The sequence below is a fragment of the Neopsephotus bourkii genome, unplaced genomic scaffold (genome assembly GCF_033783945.1).
Source record: "Neopsephotus bourkii isolate Nb327-2 ecotype Australia unplaced genomic scaffold, CSIRO-AGI_Nbou_v1 NB_593, whole genome shotgun sequence".
NCBI classification, from domain to species: domain Eukaryota; kingdom Metazoa; phylum Chordata; class Aves; order Psittaciformes; family Psittacidae; genus Neopsephotus; species Neopsephotus bourkii.
The window spans coordinates 2,034,671-2,061,218 of NW_026901094.1; the positions used below are offsets into that span (position 1 = coordinate 2,034,671).

At 46.7% G+C, this 26,548-nt stretch overlaps 2 protein-coding genes across 2 annotated transcripts; both read right to left on the minus strand.

The window, feature by feature from the left end:
- Positions 1–1,153: 1,153 nt before the first annotated feature.
- LOC133211350 (uncharacterized) lies at positions 1,154–2,739 on the minus strand. Its single transcript, XM_061351664.1, has one exon. The coding sequence runs from the start codon at positions 2,354–2,356 to the stop codon at positions 1,238–1,240; it is 1,119 nt and encodes a 372-aa protein (XP_061207648.1). The 5' UTR covers positions 2,357–2,739; the 3' UTR covers positions 1,154–1,237.
- A 139-nt stretch (positions 2,740–2,878) lies between these two features.
- On the minus strand, positions 2,879–5,167 carry LOC133211349 (uncharacterized). Its single transcript, XM_061351663.1, has one exon. It carries the CDS (start codon positions 4,164–4,166, stop codon positions 3,033–3,035), a length of 1,134 nt encoding a protein of 377 aa, XP_061207647.1. The 5' UTR covers positions 4,167–5,167; the 3' UTR covers positions 2,879–3,032.
- Positions 5,168–26,548: the final 21,381 nt, after the last annotated feature.

Genomic DNA, 26,548 nt, shown 5'->3' on the forward strand with positions numbered 1-26,548 from the left:
TCTCTTCCCTGCTTTCATGTTAGTCTTGGACAAATCCAACAATACACAATGATATTCAGCAATGTATCAATCACAGTGCTAACCAGTTTCACAAATGATGAGATTTCTATCCCCTGCCTGGATGCAGTGCAGGTATTTGCAGGTGTGGATAAAGATGATCTTTGTAAATGCATCATTTTCAAGTAGTTTCTTTGAGTGCAAATTTCAGTGCTGAAAATTCACACCTTTGTTATGAATTCCACAGGTCCCTGTGGAAACCCAATCCGTCTACCACGATATTTTTGACAGTTACGCTTATTTGGTGTAGTGATTTATAAATACTGAGCCTAGCAATGCAGATTTGCTTAGTAATTCAAGCAAACACTTGCAGGATTGTCACTCTCCCTGGCTCTCAGTGATAAGGTAGAAGAATAACTCTTAAGATACTCAGCTCTTCCCTAAGAGAACCAGTGTCAGGTAGGGACCAATGCCTCCACCTTCTCTTAGATGTCTGACATCAAAATGTTCATTCAGAAGTCCCCTATGGTTAAATAGATATCATTCACCTTGGGCTCTCTGATTAACTTACTAATTTCAATTAACATCATACTAAGTTGTGTAAATGCAGTCTCACATAGTCCTTATGCTAGAATATTAGGGGAACCTCACAGGTGGACAATGTTACATGTGATGTGACACAGCAGATCACGCGGCCAGTAATAGCAGAGAGCTTCTAGGTCCAAGAGCTCTACTTTAACAGCCAGAACAACTTAGAGAATCATAGAACTTATGAGCATGAGCAAACACAAATGTAGAAGTTGAGGCCCCTCTGCTCTTCCAGGGCTGCTACAGGAGATCTCCAGCGTGATGGTGAAGGGTCAGCAATACCCCTGAGCCCTCTGTTTCTCCATCAGAGGTCTCTTTGCACTCCCTGGATGTTTATGGTGCATGGCAAGGAGCCAGCCCCATGGGCAGGGGATGGAGGTGGCTTGTTCTTAAGTATTTAAAAGTCTGACAAACTGTTTGCAGCTCTAGCAGGGATCAACACGTTTCTAGAATTAAACCCCAACATTTTTGGATAGCAAAAGCGCTCTGAACAAGGGCTCTTTTTCCCTCCCAATGCACAAGAGACCTTTCTTCAGTAAGCTATAAAGTCACATCCTATAAATCAATTATTTTTGTACTCATTTATTAACTGCTCTGCAGCAGTTCAGATTGGCACTCAAAAACAAACCCTGGATGGATGCTCCTTGAACGTTCAGAAGCATTTTCTCTGGAGTACTGTGGGTCCAACCTCGTAATAGTCTTCCTTGGTAACCCACATGTTCCTAAATGCTCTTAACCTGGCCAGGATGGAAGCACCAAGCCACACAGAATACACCCGATCTTGTGGTGAAATGATCTTGACACGAGCTGTGCTGGGAACTCCTGCCTGGAGCTCCTTCTGGAGCCTCTCCTTGAAGCCTTGGAACAGAGTCGATCCACCCGACAACAGCACGTTCCTCTGGATGATGGGCTGGATGTCGCTGTGGCACTTGGAGAAGCTCTGGAGGACCATCACCCCAACCCCTGGCCCTGTGATTTCTGCCTCTGCAGGCATAAAGAGAGCTTCGGGAGCTCGGAATAGCTGGTCTCCTGCCTCAATAGCCCTTCCATCAGGGAGAATGTACCTGCGCAGGAGTTCTGCAGGCTCCGCATGCATCTTCTGGCTGGGATCTAACGCAACGTAACACAGCTTCTCCTTAATATCCCTGACAATCTCTCTCTCTGCTGTGCTTACGAAGGAGTTCCCAGTCTCCAAGAGGAGCCTTGTGAGGTATTTGGTTACACCTCTGCCTGCAAAATCCATCCTGGTGGTGCTATGGAGCAGGTAATGGCCTTCGTAGACAGGGACAGTGATGGTGACGCCATCACCACTGTCCAGCACCAGCCCCGTGGTGCGGGCAGAGGCGTACAGGGCCATCAGTGCCGCCAGGGTCACAAACAGGGCAGGCACCTGGAGGCTCTCGAACATCATCTCAGCCATCTTCTCCCGATGGGACACAGGGTTGAGAGGGGCCTCGGTCAGCAGCACCGGCAGCTCGCTCGGTTTCAGTTTGAGCTCTTGCTTGTACAGGTACCTCCAAATCTTCTCCATGTCGTCCCAGGACGTAACCAACCCATTTTCCATTGGGTAAGTAAAAGACAAAATGCCCCTTTTGAACTGGGCTTCCTCCCCAATATAGCAGTCCTTTTGACTCACCTCAAACATGACAGGTTTGAATTTGGGGTACCCCACAACAGTGGAAATAACTGAGCGAGGAACCTGTTCCCCCGACAGGCCAGCCTTACACTGCCCAGACCCTATGTCAAAAATCACCACACAGCTCCCTGCCATCAGTCAGGTGTCCTGTGCAGGACAGGTGCTGTCCTGGGCAGTGGCTGCTGTCAGAGAACATTCTAGATCCCCCAGCCTAGAGGTACCACCCCACTGAGCTCACAATCACTGCAGCTGCACCGGCAACACCACTTCCTCTGGGGAGCACTTTGATTCAGGGCTAGTACTCAGTATGAAACTGGGTGTTCCTACTTCCCAGACAAATTAAGGCAGAGAATCAATGGATTTTTTCAGACCCCCCGGCACAGAGGAGGGCCGGTTACAGTAATTGCATTTGCATTGATTTATATTTGGATTCTGTCTGGGGTTTTGCTGGGTTTCTAAAGGAAACATTTTCAATGAGGTAAAAAATAACATGAGAGCCAGTTTTAGAACAGAAACCCCAGGTACCTCAGAGGGAAGATCTCCCAGCAGAGATGACTCCAAGGCGGGCTGTGAGTTCGTTAGGGAGTAACTGCATCCCTGGGATATGCATGCACCTGTAACCTCTGCCCAGGGGAAGGGGGATGATAAACACTAAGATCCTCATTGCTTAAGCTTTTAATGTCTGATCTTCACACACGGTGCGTCAGCCAGTGCACACACAAACAGCTGTAGCACCTTTCCGGTCAGTCAGCTCTCAGCAGGGCTCCTTGCTCACCTGTTGCTGTAGCAAGCCCTTCACTTAACGGTCTCCTTAAACACACTTGCGGTGAATGACAGCGGCCCCAGATTCCCTGTAATCGTTCACGGTGACCCACATTTGTCGGAACGATGTCAGGCAGGTGAGGATGGAGGCCCCAATCCACACGCAGTATTTCCTCTCAGGGGGGGCGATGATCCTCACAAACATGCCAGAAGGCACTTGCAGCTTCATCTCCTTCAGGATCCGCTCCTCCAGGCCAGGGAAGAGCGTGGACCCACCCGAGAGGAGGATATTGCCATAAAGACTCCTGCGCACGTCGATGTCGCACGTCATGATGCTGTTGAAGATCATTTTGTGCACGCCGGGAGCTTCCACTCCAATGTTTGCAGGCGTGAAAAGGGTCTCTGGTGCACGGAAGAGCTGGTTGCCTATCTGGATGACATTGTTGTCAGGCAGTCTGTACTCCCTCGTGAGCTCTTCTGGCTTTGCTTTCATCTCTTGGACGGGGTCTAAAGCTACGTAGCACAACTTCTCTTTGATATCTCTGACAATCTCCCTTTCAGCCGTGCTGACAAAAGTGTGTCCACTCTCCAAAAGCAGCTTCATAAAGTATTCGGTGATATCCCGGCCAGCAATATCCAGCCTGGAGACAGCATGGGGTAAACAGTATCCTTCATATATGGGGACAGTGTGGGTGACACCATCTCCGCTGTCCATGACCATCCCAGTGACACGGGCCGATGCATAGAGTGCCAGGGTCGCCTGGACTGCAACGTACATGGCAGGTACCATGAACTTTTCAAACATGATCTCTGTCATTTTTTCCCTGTTCTGCAGAGGATTGAGGGGGGCTTCAGTTAGCAGCACTGGCCTCTCACAGGGCTTGATCCTCAGCTCGCACTCATACACATGTCTCCAGATCCTTTCCATATCATCCCAGGATGTAACGATGCCATGGTCAACTGGATAATTCAAAGACAGCACCCCCCGTTTGGACTGAGCTTCTTCTCCAATGTAACATTCTTTCTGCCCAGCTCCCAGCATTGCAGCTTTGACTTTAGAGCGCCCAACAATTGCTGTAAAAACAGACCTTGGGCCACTGTCCCCTGCGACACCTGCTTTGAACAGCCCAGACCCATTGTCAAAGATTACAGCCGGAACATCCAGAACGCTGGGGTCAAACATTCTTCACAGAGCTCTCTTTGTCCACTCCCCTTTTATAGGCTCGTGCACCCATTGCTAGAGATGCCCTCTCAGGGCTGCACAACAGGCTGTTTCCAATGCCCCCCCACCTCACAGTGCCTTGTGATGCAATAATACATTTCCCCTGACACTGCCTATAGCCAGAGCAGCTTTACCACGATTCCAGCCATGACCATCAATTCACTGACTCTCATCCATGACATGGCCTATGAATGTATCCCTGTAATGAGCCTGAGAGCACTTTTTTCCTTGGAATTCAAGAACATGTATTGCAAATACCTGCATGACAATAACTAAACCTTTCATATGCCCCTGGCTTAGCTAAAAACATTTCCAAAGGTTGGTGAAGATGAGGACAACTGTGCCTCCTGTAAGCATTAACTGAATTACCAGTCTGCTTTTGTGAATAGCATCTGCACTGGAAGCAGACCTTGTTCAGCTGAACCCTTTCTGGTCCTTTAAAGGGAACACCTAAGAGATTTTTAAATCGTTAGAACTAGTTTGGCTCTGGCTATGGCATTCTGGCATCTTTTCCCCTGTCCTTCTTACTTCATTTAAAGACTCTTTTTTGGTGGAATCACACAAGTGAAATAAGAATTTCTGTCTCTTGCTGGTTTGAAAAACCCCAGCAGCTTTGAACAATGCTTATGGTACCTTCTAGTGCAAAGAAATCCCTTCCTGTAATGAATCTATATCCTAGGCTGCTGACAAGCTGACCTGCCTCCAAATAAACAGACGTGCCGATGTCTTCCTTCCCTGCTTTCCTTTTCCATTCAGCGCTTTGCTGAGAAGAACAAACTCTGTTTTGGAAGTTAGTGCAAAAGGATTACAAATAGCCTGGATCTTTACAACTGATCCCCTTTCCCATCTAATTGCTTGTTGGTGGTTTATAACTCTGCTTCAGGAGGCTTCCCAAAGAAGGAAATTTCTGCAGCTCTGAACCCGATGGGATCTGACAATCCAAATCCCTCCACTGAGAAAATTCCCATATAAAAAAATAAATCAATCCCTACAGAAGTTCAGTTGAATCCTTGGCTGCCAGAGTTTAATTGCTTCTCCTTGTGGCTTTAAATCCAGGGCAGCTTCAAAGCAAGGGTGGCTTCTATTAAACTTAATTACTTTTTCCTGCAGCTCGCATGGCAGAGGTGCCAGCTACTAAATGAAAGCGAGTTTGAATCAGAGGCAGATTCCAAACAAAGACAGATATTAAAGAGAAATTTGAAGTGTAAGCAGATGATCTCCTTGTACAGAGATGGTTCTGCCCCTAATGAACTCAGAAATAAGAAAGCCATCTACCAAGGGATCAGCTCTGTGCGAGTTCTTTCCATTCCGCTGCGGCTCCAGACACGTTGGGGTTAAATCCCACTCTATTCATTTTAGCAATTTCTCTAATCCTCTTAATATTTGTGTACGTATATTTCAGTGTGTGGCACACTTGTTTTCATGCATGCTTCTATATTAATGTCAACAGGTGTCCCAATCATTTAAGAGGTTGTTATATGCATCACACTAGAAGCCCTATTTAATCCTGCATGGTCTGCATGCGGCTGACAGCGAAGCACTCCCTTTTGAACACAGTGCTGAGTATTAGAACAAGGGAATATTGACTGGGATGATTGAATGGCAGTTGAACCCAGAGACAGGACTGCCTATCTGTTCCTTCAGATTGCTTTTGTCATAAATCACCTTAAAAAGGGCATGGGTGAATTAATTTTGTTCCTACAGGGTTTGTAATAAGTGAAATTACTGTTGGTGTTTTGCTGTAAAGTGAACTCATAGAAGAGACAATGTGAGATATCAGAAACTTCTCTTGCTCACCTGGTGGAACAGCTTGTGCTGACAGGACAGCATCTCATTCAGGAATGGCCAGAGAGCTCCTTTTCTGGGAACCAGCCTGTCTTTGGCCTTTGATGTCTGCCAGGGGCTGCCAGCTGCAGGGAGACACAGGAGGAATCAAACTGAGACGAGGAAATTCATTCCACACAAGACAGTCTGCTAATGTCTCGACTGGTGGATGGTATCCACTGTCACCTCTCAATGGGACTGCATTATAAACTTGAAGCTGAGAGGCACATTGGAACACAGTAATAACACAGTTCCCACAACACACCGACCATAAATGAGCTCTGTCCCACAGACAGAGCTGGATTGTAGAAGTTCATAGATATTTAAACATGCTGTTTACAGGCCAGGCTTGCTCCATGTCATTGCTGAGCACACATTCTCACCAGGTTACACGCGTCTCCTTGCACAGAGCGATTCCCCAGGAGAGGCAGGGCTTGTCCTTTCTCCATAGCCATCCTCTGCCCAAATACTTCTGAGATGGGCAAATTGAATGAAGGAGGCCAGGAAAGCACCAAGGAAAGGGTGATGAGCTTTGGAAGGTCTGAGTTTACCTGGGATAAAAAGAGAGGGAAAAGAACTCATGGTTTCTGTTGGCTCTCTGATAGTGGCTCTGTCAATAGGATGACCAATGCAGCTTTCCAAGTGGGTTTTAAGCAGGAAATTTTGATTGTTTGATTTAAAGCAATGCATTAAATCCATCAAAAAGGTGAAAACAAGAAAAACCAAGAGGCTGGTATGTGGAATCTTGAGGCAGAGTCATGTAAACAGAACTATGCTGCCTTTTTACGTACGGAAGTTATACAGCACTTTCTGGGATATCCCAGACACAAACCAATGGATTTATTAAAGTGCTAAAGCTTAAGTGTTAGAAGTCTGTGCTTTTACAGCTGAAAGATCACAGTTAGAGACCCATTTCCCTGGAGCACGCACGTGATTTGTGTAACAAATAGGAGTGCATTTATGGAGTGAATCCAAATGCACCAGGAGGAAATATTCCAAGAGAGAAAGTGAGGAAAAGAAGTTATTTCAACCCAGTGGAAGTTTGATTGAGGAAGGACAGAATACACCACTGAAACTCTATGTGGGGAAGACAGAAGGGAGGCAGCTCAGCCTCTTCCACACCCCTGGAACAGCAGCTCACAGAGCATGGAAGATTCAAGCACATCAAATACTGCAGTGATGACAGATGCCTTTATCCAGTCAGGCCGTCAGCACAGGAGGACAACACGTCCTCTGTGCCACAAGTCATCCTGGTACAGATACAGAATGAGTTTATTATTCCAATGGAGACAGGGCCTGGAAATCAGCCGGGCTTTCCCAGGGACTGCGGAAACAAACAGCAAAGGGCAGGCCCTGCTCCAAAGAATTCCGTCTGGGAAGCAAGACCTAACAGGTGGGTGAGACAAGGTCAGGGTGGGAGGCAAGGGAGACAGCTTGAAAGAAATCAGGGGCTGAGAGCAGTTCTTAGCAGTAAGAAGCAATAATCACCATCACAGATGCTTAGCTCTAACAACTTGACAAGATCCCTTTCTTCACATAGGAGCTGTGCTTGATTGCTCCCATATTTGTTTCCACCTAAAATCCCCATTTTGCAACGTCTTCGTGACACTCCAAACATCCACGAAGCTCTTTGAAGTTGAATTTTAATGCATTTATTGACACCAGTTATGATATTTCAAAACACATGGGCTACAAATTGTTACCATGCACTCCTGGTGTTTACAGTAATCCCCACATTAAAACAAACTCAGCCTTTCCTGATGATTTTATATCTTCTTGCTGACTCACTTGACTGTGCTTATTTAAACTCCTGTTGATTTCTTCTTTTAATATTCAACACTTTGGAAACATAAAAACCCCCTTATCTGCTGATTTCATTACTTTGGAAACATTTTGCATTCATTTTTATGGGCACCACATGGCCCAAGTCCTCCTTTTCAACATTCCTTGCAGATCTATGACTTGCCATAATGTGCTTCCCATGCTCAAGCCCAGCAGTTAACCCTGCACATGCAGCTGGCCTTGGTGCCAGATCTGCTGCCAAGGTCCAGCCTAGCGAGGGTGCCTGCAGAAGCTCGGCCCTGATGCTGCAGATTGGCCAGAGGAGGTTTCCCTCTGATCTTTATCTGCTCGAGGTGGGCCTAAGCTGCAGCAAGAGAAGGTTTTAGGAGTCCACACCACTGCCCATTAGAAACAACTGGGGCAGCTCCCTCTTTTGACCAGGCTGCACTGCTGAACCTGTGTGGTCTCCCCAGCCCCGTGAGGACACCTTGGCTGCATGGCCCCGCTGCGGCTCAGGTTCAGGACTGCAGCAGGGCTCTGCCACCCTCCAGCAGTGATGCTTTAGCCAGGCAGGGCCAGACGAGCTGCCTGCCCAGCTACTGGAAGCAGCAGGCACTGGAAGTGGATGCTGCCGGGTGACTTGGGACATGTGTCAGCGTGGTCCCAAGTCAACATCAGCATCTGGGGCTCTGGGCCATAAAAGGTTTCAGTAACTCAGAGCCAGGTTGGGCCCTGCAGCAGCACCATGAAACAAAAACCTTTTAGTGCCTACTGTTACAAGTGAACAGCCTTATAAAAGTCCCTATAAAGCACAAGGCAGGTCTGGGTTCCTCGCACTGGCTCCAAGACCCTTTCAGCACCAAACCTCCTCAGTGTGGGCACCAAGCAGTGCCAGGAGGAGGGAGCAGGACCCTTTCCTGTTAATGGGGCATTCCAGGCAGACCCTCTGGAAAGCAAAGCCAAAAAGACATGTTAATTTTGGCAGTGAACAGCAGCACTGGGGAAGGGAGTGAAAATCAGTGTTTGCTAAATAGGAAAAGAAAAAGCAGAATATAACTGGGGGAACATCCATTTATTTTACAATTCCTAACAGGTACTGGAGGCAGGGAAACTGAAATTGTAAACAAATTTTCAAGTATCAAAAGGAGCTGCAATGCATTGTCCTTTTAAAGGAAACTGAAATCACTGAACTGCTAAACTGAAGCAGCTCTGGGGACTCATTCATGGGCTACTCTTTAGACCCACAAAGTTTAACCAGTATCTCTAGGGGTGGCTGGGTTGAATACTACCACCTAAAATGGAATAAACCCTGCAAGTGATGAACAACTGGGAAAGGGCAGAACTCACTGGATTCAAATTTAATTCAGATGATTTGGAATTCAGCATCTGAGAACTACTCAGAGTCCACATGTTATTTTCCATGTTGGAGTAAAGAAAACAAGATCTACACCTAGGAAACGATCTAAATTATGCATATATAAAACTCCTGGTTGAAAATTCATGTTTAAAATAATAGTCTTGATTATTTGGAAATGAAGACCAGGAAAATACTTCTATTTCTTACTGTCTAAATGCTCTGAATCAGGTGAAACAATTCCACTAAACTGAGCTCCAATCAGTCATACACAAATTAACCTTTCCTGGGGAAACGTCTTTGTGGAACTGAGGCTTTGTGGCTCTGCTCTGAAATAACATCACCTCCTACAGGGTGCCCTGGAATACTAATAGGAAGAAGGCAAGTTGTAGGATTAAGAGACACAAGCCCTGTATGGCCACAGGGATTGTTTCTCCAGCCCTGGGCTGCAGTGTCACCTGTAAAACAGCAGCAGCAACCTCACACACACACAATCCCAGACTGGTTTGGGTTGAAGGGACCTTAAAGCTCTTCCAGCTACAACCCCTGCCATGGGCAGGGACCCCTTCCACTGGAGCAGCTTGCTCCAAGCCCCTGTGTCCAACCTGGCCTTGAGCACTGCCAGGGATGGGGCAGCCACAGCTTCTCTGGATCACAACACCGCAACTCCTGCGTCTCAGCAGAGGGCCAATTCCAGACTGCACCTGATGCCTTAAAGCACAAATACGAGCACCTGACATGAAAGCAAAAGAAAAGCAACACCTATAACCCTGCAAGAGCTCTCCCCGCTAAGACCACCTCAGGACATGGCAAAAGGACATGGTCTACGGCTGGTCTCCTGACATCTGCTTGCAGCTTGCACGTGCCTCTCCATTATGGCTCTGTGCCTGCCCAGGTAAGAGCATTTCTAAAAGAAATCAGAGTAGTTGGCAGTACAATGGAAAAAGGGAAAGCAGGGCTCTTAGCCTTGGAAAACTGTTAATTCAGCATTAAATACATACTGAGCTGTTCTGGAGTCTCATTGTTACTTTATACAGCCAAGTACCATTACCTCTAGCTCTATTCCAATGGCTGTTGGACTTGGGTTTATGAGCAAATTGTTAAAAGCTGTGTCTGAGGTATGAAAGCGACAAGTGGAAAGCATTCCCATGAAGTGTGCAGGATGGCTGGAAGGGGGCCAGCGGTTTAGGTCAAAACTCAGTCACATGTCCTGCTAGCTGGTCCGGAACATCCTTCAAATCCAGCTAAGCAAACAGCTCGGAGAGCCCTGCGCCAAGTGCCAACTCCAGCTGGCATCCCGGCACATTTCAGTCTGCAGCTCTGGAGGTTATGAAAAGTTTACTAATGAGAAACATTTCGGGACACCCTGCCAACAATGTAGCCCGAAGGAAGAGCGGTAATGACATGAGCATACAGAACTTTGGTGGAAAGTCTGAAACATCGGTTCCACACCCTGAGAACTGCCTCTCTGTTTATAAATCCCAACAATCCTGCACATCAAGAGAACTCTATCTGCTTGCTCTTAAGATGTTTACACTGTGCTTTCCAAGTATTTAAGAATACTGATGAAACGAAAGACAACTTTCACGATGTCGTGTTCCTCGGGTATTCCATTCAGTTGGGTTTGCAGGGCCAGTTCTTCTTCTGTAAACAGGAATTCAATACGGCAAAAGCGGAGTGAGAGCACTGAGCAGCCAGGGATTCTCAGCGAACAATTCTGGTATCCAAGAAAACCCTGTTTAAGTGATCTTCCCGAATCCCTGTCGGGAAATAATACTTTGTTTTGATTTCTGAGGGAAGCACTTGCAAGCAACATCACTTTTTCACCAGCACAGACAGGCGATCAGGCTTCCCAGGGACGAGTTCAAACACCCACCTTGATGCCACCACCAAACCTTATCTGACAGAAGATAAAGCAGCAAAGCCCAAGACAAGCTTCCTCTCATCACTGGTCTGATGAGAGCGATTCCAGCTAGCACTGCCAGACTCCAGCACACCCAGGCAGTTGCTGCATGGGCAGGGATGACACTTGCTTAGCCTGGGTTTTAATGGCTACAGATACTCAGGCACTGTGATGTGGGTGATTCAGCAGCACCTATAACGGTGAAATACTCCAAACGTGCTTCTCCCTGAACCCAGGCTTGGGAAACAAACACCAGGTCCCATTTTAGAACTGGGTATCAGTAACTGAAATGAAAGAAAAAACAGACAGAGAAGATGCAGAAGGGGTGGGAGGATGGAGAAGCTGCCCCTCAGGATCCTGGCATCAACTCTAGGTGCAGAGCCTGTCTGAGTGCTATTCAGTGCCAGAGAAAAGGAAAGGCAAGGAATTGTTACACTGGATTCTCACATCAGAACAATGTAAAGAACTTTCTCAGTGCTGTGTTTCTCTCCTTTCCAAAGCCCTCCCTTGGCTGGTGCTCCAGCTGGCATTCAGTGGACAGAGAAGGAAAATAAACCCACGGTTCCCAGAGGAGTTCCAGCAGAATATCCAACATACTGGAAGTGAAAGAAGAAATACTGAAGTGCAAGCAAAGCCCCTGTTCCCATCTTCATTCTAAGACAACATTTGGGTGCAGTAGGAGTGCAGAGCAGTGTCTGTCTATCTACCAGTGCTATTCATCACTACGTTTACCATATTTTCCTTTGCTTTCCATAACTCCTGGCTTCGCTCATGTCTGGGTGTTTTCTAACCAGCCTTGAGGCAATAAATCAAAGCTGTCAGCATTGGAAGAAAATTAATGTGAGAAGTTGTTCCAAAGGCCACCAGCCTTTTCCCTACCCTGTGTGCTGTGTTAATCCAGGATTCCTCAACAGCTTTCAAGGTTTTGCTATTTTCACAAGGTTTTTGAGGCTACAGATGCTTTTTTTTTCTCTCTGAAGAGTGGCTTTGAATCGTATCCTTTAAGATCCCAAATTCCTGGAGTTTCTTTGGATTTCAAAGAGAAGTGAGGGTGCCCAGCACAGGCTCAACCTGACCCTAGGCCATCTCTGGCCAGGCCACAAGCAAAACCCAGATGCAGAGTTGGAATGCATCAGGGGCTGAATCTGGGTTGAAGTTTTGATGAAGAAAGAGGCCAAATGATTAAAAAACACTCCGGTTCTATGCCCCGTAGTGATGACGCTGGCTGAATTATTCATTGCCAGTTATTTACCCAAAGAATGTGGCTGGCATTTCTGCTGAATACGTTACTTGCAAGTTTTGATTTCTTGTTTCATTACTCACTGCTCGGCACCACTCAAACCCCAGCCTCTGCCTTTCTCAAAGTCTCTATTCCGAGTCTGAGAAAAAGAACACTTGGGAAACAGCCTTCAGCTGGTGCTGATGTGATCCAGCAAACACCTCCCTGGGAAAGGACAGCCTGGCACTCAGGGCATTGTCCTGGAACTCGGGAAGCAATGTTCTTACCCTATTCAGCTGCAGATGAACTCCATGACCCTGGGCAAATTGCTCTGCTCCCTATGCCTCTGGCTGCACATTTATAAAGTGGACACAGTATTTCTCTCCACAAGATACTGTAAGGCTGGATATGTTAAAGATGATGAATTGCCTCGTTAGCCTGGAAACTGGAAAAGCACCTAATGCAGATGGATGAGGTCAGGAACAGATCCACCTGACTGAGAAATCATGAGCAATTGGGAACTTCATTAGGTAAAATTCATCATGTTGCAATCAGGCTAGTGGGAGCCACCCCAAAATACCCTTAATGGAAAGCACCAGCTTCTTAGATTTGTCTCTGGATAGACACTGCAGGCTTTCCCTTGTATATTTTCAAACTCTCACATTTAATATATCTCTTTAGCCATCCCAATGGCTTGGGATGTTTAGGTAGCAACTAGAACTCCTGTCCTACCAAAGCTCATTAAAAGCAGAACAGTGACTGCAGAAATCAGCCCAGAAGTCTGGAGACTGGGACAGATTGAGAGAGAATTCCAAACCTACAATCTCCTGAGGCATTGAAAGAGGAAGTACCAAGCACTGCAGACCGCACTGGGGTGCTTTGCCTCTGTTGGGAGCCTGCTGGTTTAATTATATCCTCACAAAGCAAAACGCTGCTGCTCGCTGCTCCTGGATCAGGCTTCATCTGCCAGCGGCTCAGCCAGACATCTAGAGTCCAAGTACAAATGGAGCAAGGGCTTCAAAACCTAGGCCAGTGTTTGTGTGTTAATCCCTGTTGCAGAACCAATGGAGAACACACTTGTTGTCTCTTTTGCCCAGCTCCTAAACAAACACGGCATTTGCTTTCTTAGTTCCCTGAATCCGACTGATGAATCTGGTTTTTAGAAAGGTATTTAAAACGTGGAGGTTCCCCCCTCCTGCAACACATCCAATTATAATCATTTTGAGGTATTTCAAACTTTAGACCTCGAACTACTCCTCATTGTCCTATCAAATTATCCAGGTCTTTGACATGAAAAGTCATTATTTGCCAAGACTCCTGGTAGCAGCACTTACTGAAGTGAGGCTTTTCAGGTTTGGGAGTTTAAAAATGGGTCTGCCATGGCAAATGGCTCATCGAGTTACAGTTGTGTCTCTGTGGGGTAAAGCACTCAAGGCTTTCAATTGCAGCAGGCCCTGCTGACTCAGGGAATGAAAGCTATGGAACTGCTGGCAAAGGAAATGCTAATAATTAAAGCAGTAATCGTGACTCTGGGGCAAGAAATAAATGCCTACAGGGTGACGAGAGATTGAATAAACAAAGCAAATAAGAGCCTCACGCTGCACAATGGCACAGAGCAGTGATTACAGCTGGCAGCAGCACCCCCAGCTCTGCAGGCACCCCAAGGCAAGGCTCAGCAGCAGTGGGCAGTGTGCTGGGAGAGTCCTGGTCCATGCACATCACTTTGTGCAGAGGAAAGGATCTCACCCAAATGCTGGGAAAGCAGCACCATGCTCCAAGGACTTGCACCGGGCTCTTCCTGTGGCAGAAAGCCCTCCTGTTTGCAGAAAGAGTGGAGGATGCTTCCCTTGCACCACGGGCATGGCGGGTCCACAGCGACGATACAACCAAGACCACTAACAACATTTGTGTTTTCTGGCCAGAAATGGCCAGCTCATACCCTCAAATAAAACACCATGTGCAACAGTGAATAAGGACAGGCCACAACCAGTCTGCAGTGGAGAAGAGCTGTCTTCCTGTTCAATTTCAGCCTACACCGAGACACCAGAAAACATCCAATGAAGTAGTTCACAGAGGGAAACCCTGTGCAAGCCACAGCAGGTGAAGTGCAAAGTGCCTTCTGCAAGCTCTCTGCAGACGAGGGCAGCCAGTGACTGGTTTACATCTGTCCCTGAAGTGATGCCTCGGACATGCCTCCGAGTAAAGTCCAGGACATGCGTAACCCGGCTCCCTGCGACTGGCAAATAACTTCATTTACTGTCATTCAGGTGTCAGGTTCCACGTCCCTGTTTACGGGATGTAATGATATCCTGCAGTATCTGCCTTGCACAAGGGACTCGGTGAAGTAATGTGACAGCAAAAACAAACAAATGAAAGGAGTCTTTAAATACATCAAAAGGAAAGTGTGCTACTATCTGTGGGTCCATCATCACAAGCTGTACTGCTGGATCCTAGTGCTGAAGCAGAGATGTTACTGCCTCCAGGGCCACAGGTCAAGGAACACATTGCTCCTGCTTGCTGTGCTTGTTTTATACTTGCTGTTTGTTAGAGGGTATCCACAGTGCTTAGAATTCATACAGTTGTCTCTTCCCAGCCTGGAGATTGTCCTGCCCAAGGAATAAATTCCATCCTTTACCCTAAGGGTGCAGACAGGAGGCTGCTAAACTTTGCACGGGAAATCCTTGTCAGGAAGGCACTTAATTTCAGGAATAAAGACAACTGGGAAGGAAATCTGGTCCAGGGTATTAGGAGTGGGAAGCAGAAATCCACTGTTACAGCATCAGTGAAGCACACTGCTGCAAATAAGGCTTCTCCCAGGAAGGACTCGGAGTCCCTTCAGTAAGAAGACTCTCAGTGTTTTTTCCACTTGTGGGTGTTTTTTGCTCTCTAACAAAACTGCCCTAATGATGGGAGTAATTATATTATAATGCCTACACTATTGTTTGAATAAGGCAAACTCCCTCACATGCCATTAATGTACTACTGCCAAGAGCAGCCAGGGAACAGACTCGACAATAGAGAGGATTTTCCAGCTCACTGTGCGATTTGATCTCCATAAACCTCCCATAACACACACTGTACGGCAGTAAATCATTTCTAACATCATTATCCACCCATCTGGGATCAGAGTGCAGCCACTGAGACAACGCAAGAGATCGGGGCTCCTTTCAGCACCCGCCGAAATGAACCTCGTTGGTCAGATCTCATTAACTCAGCAATTCAACAACAGGATCACCTCCCTGCAGGACAGACTGTGCTTCCCATTGGCCACCTTCCTAGCCCTTCCCATGGCTCTGGGATTCCTGTTCTCCAGTACTGCTGGTACTTTCACTTCTATCTCAAAGTGGTTATGGCTGAAATCTCAAAGTGAAATTCAGGCTATGGGATGCTTGCCTATAGCTTGACCCAAGAAAATGTCTGCACAATGTGCTGGGAATAATCTGCCAAATTCCACAAGATCAAATATTACAAGTTAATTAAAACAGAAGATCACCACCAAGATTGTTACCTAGGGCACGAATCACAGCCTGCTGAACACTGGCTTCCACCAGGCCCACGAGGAGCACGTTTATGCGTAGAAGTCAAGCCATATAGCTCTGGGAAAGAGGAACAGGTCAGAGGGAGCAGGAGGAAAACTCATGTCGCTGGCCATGGTATGAGGAACTCCTGAACAGGGCAGGACACAACTTCCTGGGTGATGTTTCAGCATAAAACCCAGTGAATGGGGAACGAAGGCAGTGACAGCGCAACCATCAGCAAGCTGTTTCTAATGAGATTCCTGTTAGCACTGAACCTGCAATCTATTCTATGCACACCTACAACAATATTAACATTAAATACAAATAACAGAGCTCACCAGATCTATTCAAAGCATCATTTCTTTCAGAGCCTCTCAATAATTTCATGTAGGCTTAATCAGTTCCTATACACAGATGTTAATTTATCTAAACTGGTTGCTTAAACCCAAGCCAGTTCTTTGGCTACAAGCCTCTGGTTTTTCACATGTTCTCCACAGTAATTCACTGCTTTTGTACTGAGCTGCTTTTAATCCAACAGAAATGTGTCAAGAAAGAGACCGACTTCCAAATAGCTCCTTGATCATTTACTGCAATTAATGGTTTTGTACCAGCCCTTTTAGGGAAGATTCTTTTTCAGTGTATCAAGCCACAAGACTGCATTTGCTTTGGGTAAACGTTAAAAGATAGCATTAGAAAACCTCTGCCCACCGAGTTACAACAGCTGCATGAACTGGGCCGCCCTGGCTCAGGCTGGTGGCTTTTATTCCCCCAAGGTAGCCAAGGAGAGAAGTGTCCAGCTCCCAGCAACTGCTGCTTAAATTGCAAATGCCTGCCCAGGGCTCAGCGTCCCCGCATTCGGCTAGCCAAGCACAATACCTTTCATTCCTTTACAAAGCTGGGGATGACTGACAGGCCCTCCTTGTCCTGAGGAGGCCAAATTCAATCCAGCTCCCTTTTGGGACGTCCCTCCTGAAAGCCATCCAAATCCCGTCTCTCCAGCCCTGCCTCTGACCCGTCCGTGCTGCGGTAGGTAGTGAGCAAAGCCCTTTTTTCATCAAGTCAATCCCCAGCCCTCCTCAAATGTCGTATCTTTTCAACATACCTGACAGGGCAAAACACACCTTGGCTCTGTCTCTGCTGGGGCTGAGCACTCAGATGGCTTTGCTGGAAGCTCAACAATAGCTGAGTGAAGCACAGATTTGTTCCATTTGGAAGACCTCAAACCGTACCTGCACGGATGGGGTTTCCTCTGTCTGTCACATCAGCAGCTGGGGCTCATAATGGTCTGTATATCACCACTGTGACTGTGGCAGATGGATGGGGCAGCCTCCTCGCAGGTCAGTAAGTGTGGCCCTTGCTGCCACTGCCCAAAATCCCAGGGCTCCAGCCAAGCAGCAGCTCTCGTGGTCACTGGCTCCACCACTTGCGATGCTCATGGGAATGTCTGTGCTGGAGCATGCACACAGGCCTGAGGGATGCTGGCTGTGATGAAAAGGGGAGAGGCATATCAGCTGTCGGACTTACCTGGAAGTCTGTAATTACTGTTTGCCAGCTGTATTCTGAACAACCTGCCACTGTGGGTATCTTGCAGTGTCTTAAGTCTCATTTCCAGTCTCATTCTCACCATCCTATACCCATATCCTTGGCAGTATCTCACTAGGGCATCAGAGAACATACACCTATGTCTAGTAAGCCCCTGTGACACATGCAGTTACAAAGCTAAATGGCACAAAGTTCTCAAAATGAACACCAAGACAAAAATACAGGTTTGAAATAGGGACCACAGCTACCTTCTATTCTTTTATTGCTTGCAAGTTCTCTTTTCATTTTGACTGGAACAGCATCTTATCCCTGCAACCAGTTTCAAACACGTATGTGCACACACATGCACATATACATATCAATATGCTCCAATTCTTAGCAGCAGCTGCTGAGGTAACTAAAAATATCTGTACACACAGAGCAACAAACTGCTCCAGTGCCAGGTGCACCATAATAAACTTCCCTCTACTCTAAGTGGCTTTTGATATTCTTCCTACCATCAAATAGCTCACACGCCCTAAAGACAAAGCCAAAGAAGTTCTAGAAAATCACAACATTTTTATTCCTAGCATCAAAATCAGTGTATTCTTAACATCTCAGAGCTTCCCCAGGCCAAGCGCTGCCAGGACAAGAAGGTTCACGCACTGGGGATGCACACTGGGCTCTGCTAAAGCATGGACCAAAAGCAAGCAGATCACAATCCAACACACACATCACCACGACTGTGGATTTATGTAACCTAAGGTAACCTGAGTCCCTGTTCATAATACAAGTGCATATCTAGCAGATTATTAAATGTAACAGCTATTGTGTTCTATGAAAATCAATGGGATTATTCAAACTCTAGAAGAGAGGGAAGCAAAGACGAGTGTTCCCGTAACATGATCTGCCAAAACAGGACGGAAACTCTTTAATAGCACCTTGCCAGAAACAATGCATGGCAGAGTCTGCTTTAAACAAGATGATTTTTCAGCATATTGTTACTGACTTTTTGTATAGTGTTAGTGAGGTTTGTGTACACTAATAAAAAATGAAAGCTGCTATTAAAAACAAATCAATGGACTATACCTGGTTTTGATCACCGGAGAGCTGGCCATTTGCATCGGTATTTGCAGCATCTGTTCCAATTAAGACTTGTTTTCTAGTTTAAAGATATTAGTCCAATCACTAGTGTTCTGCTGAAAACATGAATAGAGCATTGTTCTGGCAGAATGTAGTTAAACAGACTCCACAGACTCTATTAAACAGCTTTGCTGCCCAATTAGAATGGGAAGGAGTCAGGCAGACATGACTGTACTGTGTACCCTCTGTTCCACATGTATTTTTATGGATTCATAGTCAATGAAAACAGCTAACGTGGACCATGTGTTAGGAAAGCACAGACTGCATGCTGCCTTAGAGCATGACAAATGGAGCATCAAGCAATTTATCGGGGTTTAACGGACACCAAATTGAATGATTAGAATGACTGGGTGTAAAACAGTGCACGAGAAGGGTGAACCACGCTACTGCCATGTGATGAAATGGTCACTTGAAGCTTGGCAACGCTGAATCCTCAATGTCTTAAAGCAGACAAGGACTGCGCTCACCTTTGGGTGCTTCACTGAGCACCTGCAGACCACAGGCTGATGACCATGGCAGGCGGTGGGACTTCTCCAGGTGTTCTGTAGTTGACAAAGTGGACGCTTATTGCAGACCGCTTGAAGGCTGGTACAGGCACACAAAAACGCTCAGTAGAGGTGACGTGGTGTCAAATAGACCTCCCTGCATATGATGTGAGAATGAAGATTAGTAAGCAGTACATATTTACCTCATTTAATTGGACAGGGGTAGAAAAAGGCAATACGAGTGAGAGAGGTTTATAAGACGCTCTAAGAAACAACTGTTGAGAGCGTAATATTTATGGATGGGCAGCATGAAAACAAGCTTCATGTTTCTTACGGACTGCCCTGCTTTTGGAATGTGTTTCCAACACCTGAGATAACTGCTAACATGGTATTTTCTGCTTTTTATCAGGGAAAAATGTTGACACTGGAGAAGACACATGCAGATTTTCTGGGACTTGCTGTTCCTTGCTTTTGGATCTCTACAGAAGTGCCTCATTCACTCACCCAGATCACCCCTAGAGATCTGTCCAGGGTGTTGCACTTCTGACAGCTCCTCCTGAGTCAGCTATCCCCATGGTTTTACCTTGCTGCCCACTGGTGGGTAATAAACCAGAAAGCTTTTATACAAGCACCACCATGCAATACCCAAGGGAAACCGCTCTACCTCATGCACAGACTGCTCTTCCCAACGTACTCAGCCTCGCACCTCCAGTGGGTAGGTTTTTATTCGCAGTTGCAGTTTGTCTGCAGTCAGTTATAACAGGGTCACTGCACCAGCGGTACTGTGGGAATTCCCCACAACACCAAGAGCAGGAATGGCACCAAAGGCTTTGCGCAAAAGAAGCCTCAATCCCAAGAAACAACCTAACGCTCTGGCAACATCCCTCCTAACACACTGCCAGGCTGTGGTCTGAGCCAGGGCAGGGCAGTGCTATAGGGCACATTTTGGGCTCCGTTTCCAAGCCCAGAGGCCACTTTTCCTTCCACAAAAGCTTTCACCCACGGTGGCCTCTGCCCAAGGCACTTGGTCTGTGCTGGCAGGGGATTGGGACCTGCATGGATTACTCCTGGGCTCCACAGAGCAGTTCTGGATGGAGGGAGGACCAGGACAAGGAGTGCCTGGGGAGGAGGACACCAGGGGAAGGTCCTGCATGAACCAAGCTCCTTACCCAAACCAGTGCATGCCAGTGCAGCAGGGGCTGGATGCCTGGACCTCATGGGCAGCAATAAAGCATATGCAGGGAAGTGTACCTTGTGTCCCCTGCTGCAATCTGATGAGGCATGGCACACCCTTGCGTGCACGGGAGCTGCTGCTGCTCTGACTCCAGCTAATTAGCTTTTGTAGCTTTGATGGATGGATTGATTCAGCGGTTAAACGGAGATAAATTAACTGTCTGTCTAACCAGAGTTTAAGTGAGGAGGGAATTCCGATTAGAATCTTATTTCATGCAGTACTGCTCTTCTTTCTCAGCCAGTGCTGAAAACCTCTCGTGCCTCCCCTGCAGAGGAAGCCCATGGAGCTAACTCCAGTCCAGACCTGCAGAATCCTCTAGGAATTCAGCAAGCCTGCAGGCCTTCAGAGGACACATTTGGGTCATGCTCTGCACTATGCATTTGGTACAAACCAATGATGCTGCAATGATTTCTAGAAAACCTGGTCTATGGAATTTCATTGCCTAAGACGTTCAGAAGCATCTGAAATGTTTTTTTATTCTGAAACCCATTATAACACCTCAAACCCAGCAAAAAGTTTGATTTTCTATTCACTCTAGAGAACTTTAATGTTAAAATGCCCTTTTTGTCCTGAAGTGAGAAATACCAATACATGTTTTTAAAAGGGCTAATTACAGAACTACTATAAAAATCTTTAATAACTGTGATAAGGGCTTAGAGAAAGCTAGGCAGCTAGAAAGACAGGCTTTGTTAGATGTGCAAGCATCACTGAAGTACCTTCATGTGCAAGCAGCATAAAAAAATAAACACAGCCATCACCTCCCTACGTTACACAAACATGCATCGAGCAAGACGAATTTGAGATCATTTCATGTAAATATTAACTTCTAAAGCTTTCCAACTGATAAAATTAAGGCACCAGAAAATGCCACTTTACTTGCCTCCTCATACACTCAACAGTCCTGGAAGGGAACCAAGAGAGGAGAAGAAATAAAAACAAGCAAATGCAATGTAAGAAATAGCACTTAACATTTCAGTAGACATGGCCAATGAAAGCTGGCACAGGGACGAGCTTCCCTGGATGCCTCACCTCTTCAGTAATGCTAATGTGCTAGCTGGTAAGGCTGGCCAACTCCTACAGCTACCCTCAGCCAACTTGGTTGTCTCTCCACTCGCATGCTAGAACATGTGTGCCCAGGATGGGGGGCACCACGCATAAGAAAGGGCCTTGTTTTACCTTAAAAATGTAAAGAGATGGATGAAGAGTAACCAAGCAGCCTCGAGGCAGCACAAACACAGGGTTCTCTGCTCTCTTCACAAACAGTCTGACTTTTTTAAGCCAACCTGTCTGAAAAGCCTTCTTTCTCAGTCTCACTCAGCTCTGGCTGTCCACGTTCACCACTTGGCTGCTCCATGGCAGGGGCAGAATAAGATGGTTTTGTGGTTAAAAATGTGATCCATGCCCTATTGTCCATATGAAGCACCTCACGCAGACTGCATTTAATTATCTCTTTCTATTCACCTCCCTCTAATGCAGCACAAACCCCACTTTCTCCAAGGGCCGGAGGGTAACGACCTGGCTGGTTTGGTCTGTTGAGTGCTAGGTGCTGAGGCCCAGCTCAACCAAGTGCTAACAGCCCCTTCCCCCAACTCCACACACATTTTACCATCTCTCAGCATCTCCTGTGTAAATTACATCCAGCTTTGTGCTATACCAGTGGAGTTCTGAGGGGAGGACATTCAGAGGGATGAGCACACCCCCAAAAGAGTTAAACAGGTAAAACAGAAAGGGGTATCTCTCGCTCATACAAAGCACATTTCTTTTTTGTATGTGTTTCTAAACTTCAAGAACCTTAATGAGGCTTAGTCACACCAAGGAGAGCCAAGGGTATGAGATTTCCCTTTTCCGCTGAAGAGGCTGTAGACACATCAAAACTAATTACTCATGGTTTTATGCTTCAGTAGGGTAAGAAATTCCACTGAAGTTCAGATAGGAATTAAAGCCAGTGGACAACTACTGTGTGACAAGCTAGAGGCAGGCAGTGTCCGGAGGCAGAGCCCTTGGGAACAATCCCATTGCTCTGACTCAGCATCCCCACATGTTATTGCGCATCATTAGGTACCATCATGGCTATGAGAGGACATGCTCCCACTGCCACAGCATCTACCAGGCTTTCAGTGACAAGCTGAAGGCCCAGCCAGGCTGCTGTCAAAGGGAATCACTTGCATTCATGGGAGATTTGAAAGAGATGTTTTAAGTTTACCAAGTACTTCCAAGCTCCAAGTGGAAATTATTATTATTATTAATAGGGTATTTTAAGCCATCTGGGTAAACAGTGCAAACAGCAGCAATATTACCCAGGGCTTCTCATGTCTATGCACTTCAAGTGGATCACCTTGATCTCTGTAAGCAAGCGTGCATGTCTTTATATCACATTGAACCTTCTTTTGTCCTTCTGAACCTGTTTAACCTTTTGTTATTATTTTAACTGTTTATTTCTTTTAACAGCTCATTATTTTCAGTGGGCTCCTGTGTCTCATTACACACAGTTCAGTTTTAAGCCAGTTTAAGATCTATGATCTCTCTTCCTACTGGTTCTTGCACTTCCCAAGTACTTAAATCCGAGATGCCCTTTGGTTGTGTGTGGCACAAGTTATTTGGACAATGTCTTGAGCTCAGCCTCAGGCAGTGTGATGGTACAAAGCCCCTCAAATCTAATTCTCAATGAATTCCATGGGAGGTGTATGCCCTGTGATGTCTCTGCCACAGTTTCTCTATGTAACAGTGATTGAAGATGCAAAGACCATCTGTACTGAACAAACAGCCTCCCGACAATGCACTCGGACAAGGGGATGTGATTGCATCAAGTCTGTAAATGCAGGTGATGCAGCACACGGTGAGTCCGTGCTGGCAGGCAGAGCCTCAGTCACACACAGTTAACAGCACACTTCTAACAAGGCAGCAAAACCTGAGGCTGCAAATGAAGCTGCAAGAGGGGATCCTCACTTCTGCCTCACGCTCCCCTCTCCTGCCAGGTGCCACAAGACTGGTGTCCCACCTGTGCAGCCACAGGGAACACCCCAGGAGCAGCACAGCCAGCAGGGCGGCCCGACCCCGAGCTCGCTCCAGCACAATGAGAGCACAGCACAGTAACCTTCTGGCCCGGAGGTGCCAGTGCTGCCAGCAGAGCCAAGGAGCACGGCATCCAAGCTCCCATTCTGAACACATAAATCACTGCTGTGACGCATGGCAAAGGAGAAGCCCCAGGGCGCAGCAGCTGAGACTAATATTGACCCACACAGCAATGTGCAAAAGGATCCATCACCCTGCCTGCCTCTCATGTGGAAACGTGTAACGTTCATCCCTGTCCTCAGTAGCCTGATAACTTCACTATGCACAGACCTGTTCCCAAGCATGAGCGTAACAAACCTGCACAAGTATGTAATTCATCTGTTTCAAGTTAGGAATACACAGAAAGACACCCACCTAAAGTAACGCGGAAGCCTCTGACAAATGTATTGCATCATGGGTGTTTGTTTTCAGAACAAGCTATTAAAAACCTAAAATTCATGGGCCTTTTTATTTTAATTTGGCCTGCTGAAACAAGCCCCCAGGCCTTGGGGTTTGCTTTGTACTGGAGTCACTCAAATCAGGCTGTTGATATAGGGCCCCAGCATCTGGGATCTCTGAGTCAGATCTGCAGCAGCACGTACCTTTTCCAAGGACTGCTTAAGTTACCTGCATGTGCAATAACCACTTTGATGAGACTGAGATTCTCAGCAATTTAGAGGAGAAGACAATGCTGTAGAGCACTCTGAAGTGCAGAAATCACTATTCAGTAGGAACTAGGTCTCCTAGTAATGCCCTCTGAATGTCCACAGCCCATTTCTACCAACCAGCAGGCAGCATCCATCAGTGGGGACATGGAGTCAATGGGGTCTCTGAAGATTACTGAACAGAGGCACCTCTTCTTATTGCAGCTGTGCCATTGAAGCCACAACCAGTGTCACACAGCATCACATGGCAACACGCACTCTGCTTTTACGCCTCACTCTCCTGAGCAGTTCCCACAAGTGTGAGGCATCTGGTACACGCTACCCATTAAAATAGCAGCTCAACCAAGACACTCCTGCAAAAGAAAACTGGTTAAAGAAGAAAAACAGTGCTCAAAGAGTATGGGAAGCTGATTTTCAGCCCAGACAAATTAGAGAGAGAAATGGGGGCTGGGGAGGGCGAGAGGGAGGGAAAAAACGCCAAGCTCTGGAACCACTGAATTACCCTTAATTCTAGGAGCCCGGCCAATGCAGCATACGAATGATTGCACAGACAGTTCCAAAAATGACACATCCACTCTCTCCCTGGCTCACTCATGGCAAACCCACAGCAAGGAGGAGCTCTTATTTTTTTAATGCCGCGGAGTTCCCATGAAAGCAGCAAAGGAGCCAAGGCAAGGGGAGCTCAGATGGTCAAACACTGCAGTAGCCCCGAGATTTAAACACTTCTACAAGCCCTCCAGTTCCCAAATGCGCCTGCAGCCAGAGGCAGCCCTCTGCCCAATGCCTTCTTTCAAAATAGAAGCCCAGACAAGGCTGTGACCTGTCAGCCCCGCTAACCTGGGGCTTTTTTCCCCTTTAAGTTTCATGTCCCTTTTCAGATACTCGGCCTCTTACAAAGGAGGCAAGTCTTTCGCTGGTGTTTTCTTGGAAGGAAAACGTGGCATGCACCTATTTCGTTTCATTCTGTGCCAGGACCTATAAAGTTACTGCGGGCTGCAGCTCCTGCCAAGTTCTAAAGGTGACAGGGCAATGGGCACCCAAAGGACGCTTCTATCAATGCCCTTTTATTTCCCTCTCTTTCCCCTTCCACCAAACTTTTTTTTTCCTAATAGAATTACTCTTATCTGCAAGTGATTTAAACTCCGAGGTTTACAGAAGATTTAAAGAGTGCGAACACAGTTGGAATGTTTTAAACTAACAGTACAAGTTGCATTTTAAGAAAATAATTAACTCCCCGGGGAGGTGCGGTTCTTGGAGCAATGACAGATTCAAGGCTGGCTTCCCCTAGATGGAGTTTCCAAATAATAAAATACCTTGGGTTCCCTACTGGTGTCAGATGAGAACCTGTTAGTGTGCTGCTTGCTAGCCGACTGTCATAGGTTTGGGGGTTTCTGTTGGGTTTAGGGTTGGTTTTTTCTTCAGCGGGCCCATTAGTGTTTTAAAGACACAGCGCACGGTAGGTAATCTTGCCTGCAAAGCTTTAGCACAAAAAATTGGAAATGCATTGAGTTTATGTGTTTACAGCCTCCCCCCATCCCATCTTGCTGAAGAAACAGAAAACACTTTCCTCCTTTGTTGCCATCCTGGGTTCTTAATGTCTCTGTTCCTGCTGGGGACTTCTCATAGCCTCAGCCAGCCATAAGGGAGGCCAGCATCCAGCTCAGTCTAACTCACGTCTCTCTCATGTCCAGCACTAGTGGTATCACAGCGCAGCCACCTGACAAGGTACACGAACAGATGCAAACCCTCCCGTGTGAAGGCTGCTACAGCCAGGGACTGCATTCAATGGACACTATTTAACTGTGTCACAAGTCAGAACGCCCCAGGTGTCTTTCAAGTACCAGTATGAGTATCGGCTCCACTCCAGTTACCTGCAGCCTACTAAAGTTTAGGACTCTGGCAACACGCAGACCAGGCCTGCTCTCAAATACACTCTTCAGCCTCTCAGGGACAGGGCTTTGCACAAAGTTAATTACTCGCAAAACCTTTGGTCATTAACACCCACCCTGCATTCTCCTGCAGATCTCAGGCTGTTAACAAATAAGTGTCCGTGTTCCCTAAACAATGATTTGCTCAAGTGTAGCTTTGATTAAATCCAAAGCCACAACAACATGGGAATCCTGTTGCTAATGTCCTCACCCTATTACTCTATCTGCTAGAAGCAGTTATAAGGTAATTACTTCTTCCCAAGTTTCGGTGTGACACACCATGATGCTGTTAGCCATCCCTCCGGCCACTGAACTGCTATGTGTATATACATATATACATATATCTGAACCAAAACACCTAGTCACCACAATGAAACATACCCCTCTAAACTGCTAAACCCAGCACACCACGGAAGTCCGGCTTAAAGGCAGTGAGGATTGCTATTAGAGAAGGTTTGACAGTGATCTGCTGTACGAGATAGACTTCACACAGAAAGAACTAATTCCTACTGAAAAAAACACACAACCAATGTTAATTATCTCCACTGCAGACCTTAGAAGGCACCTGAGCCATCAAGGTTTATGCACCAGCCTGTTAAAGACTCTCTTGGTGCTGCTCCATGGATGGATGTAGATCTCTGTTACCTTCCTTTCACCTTGCTCTGGAATGGGCTCCGTTAGGGACACAGCCCAGATGCCTCTCCTGTATCTTTCAC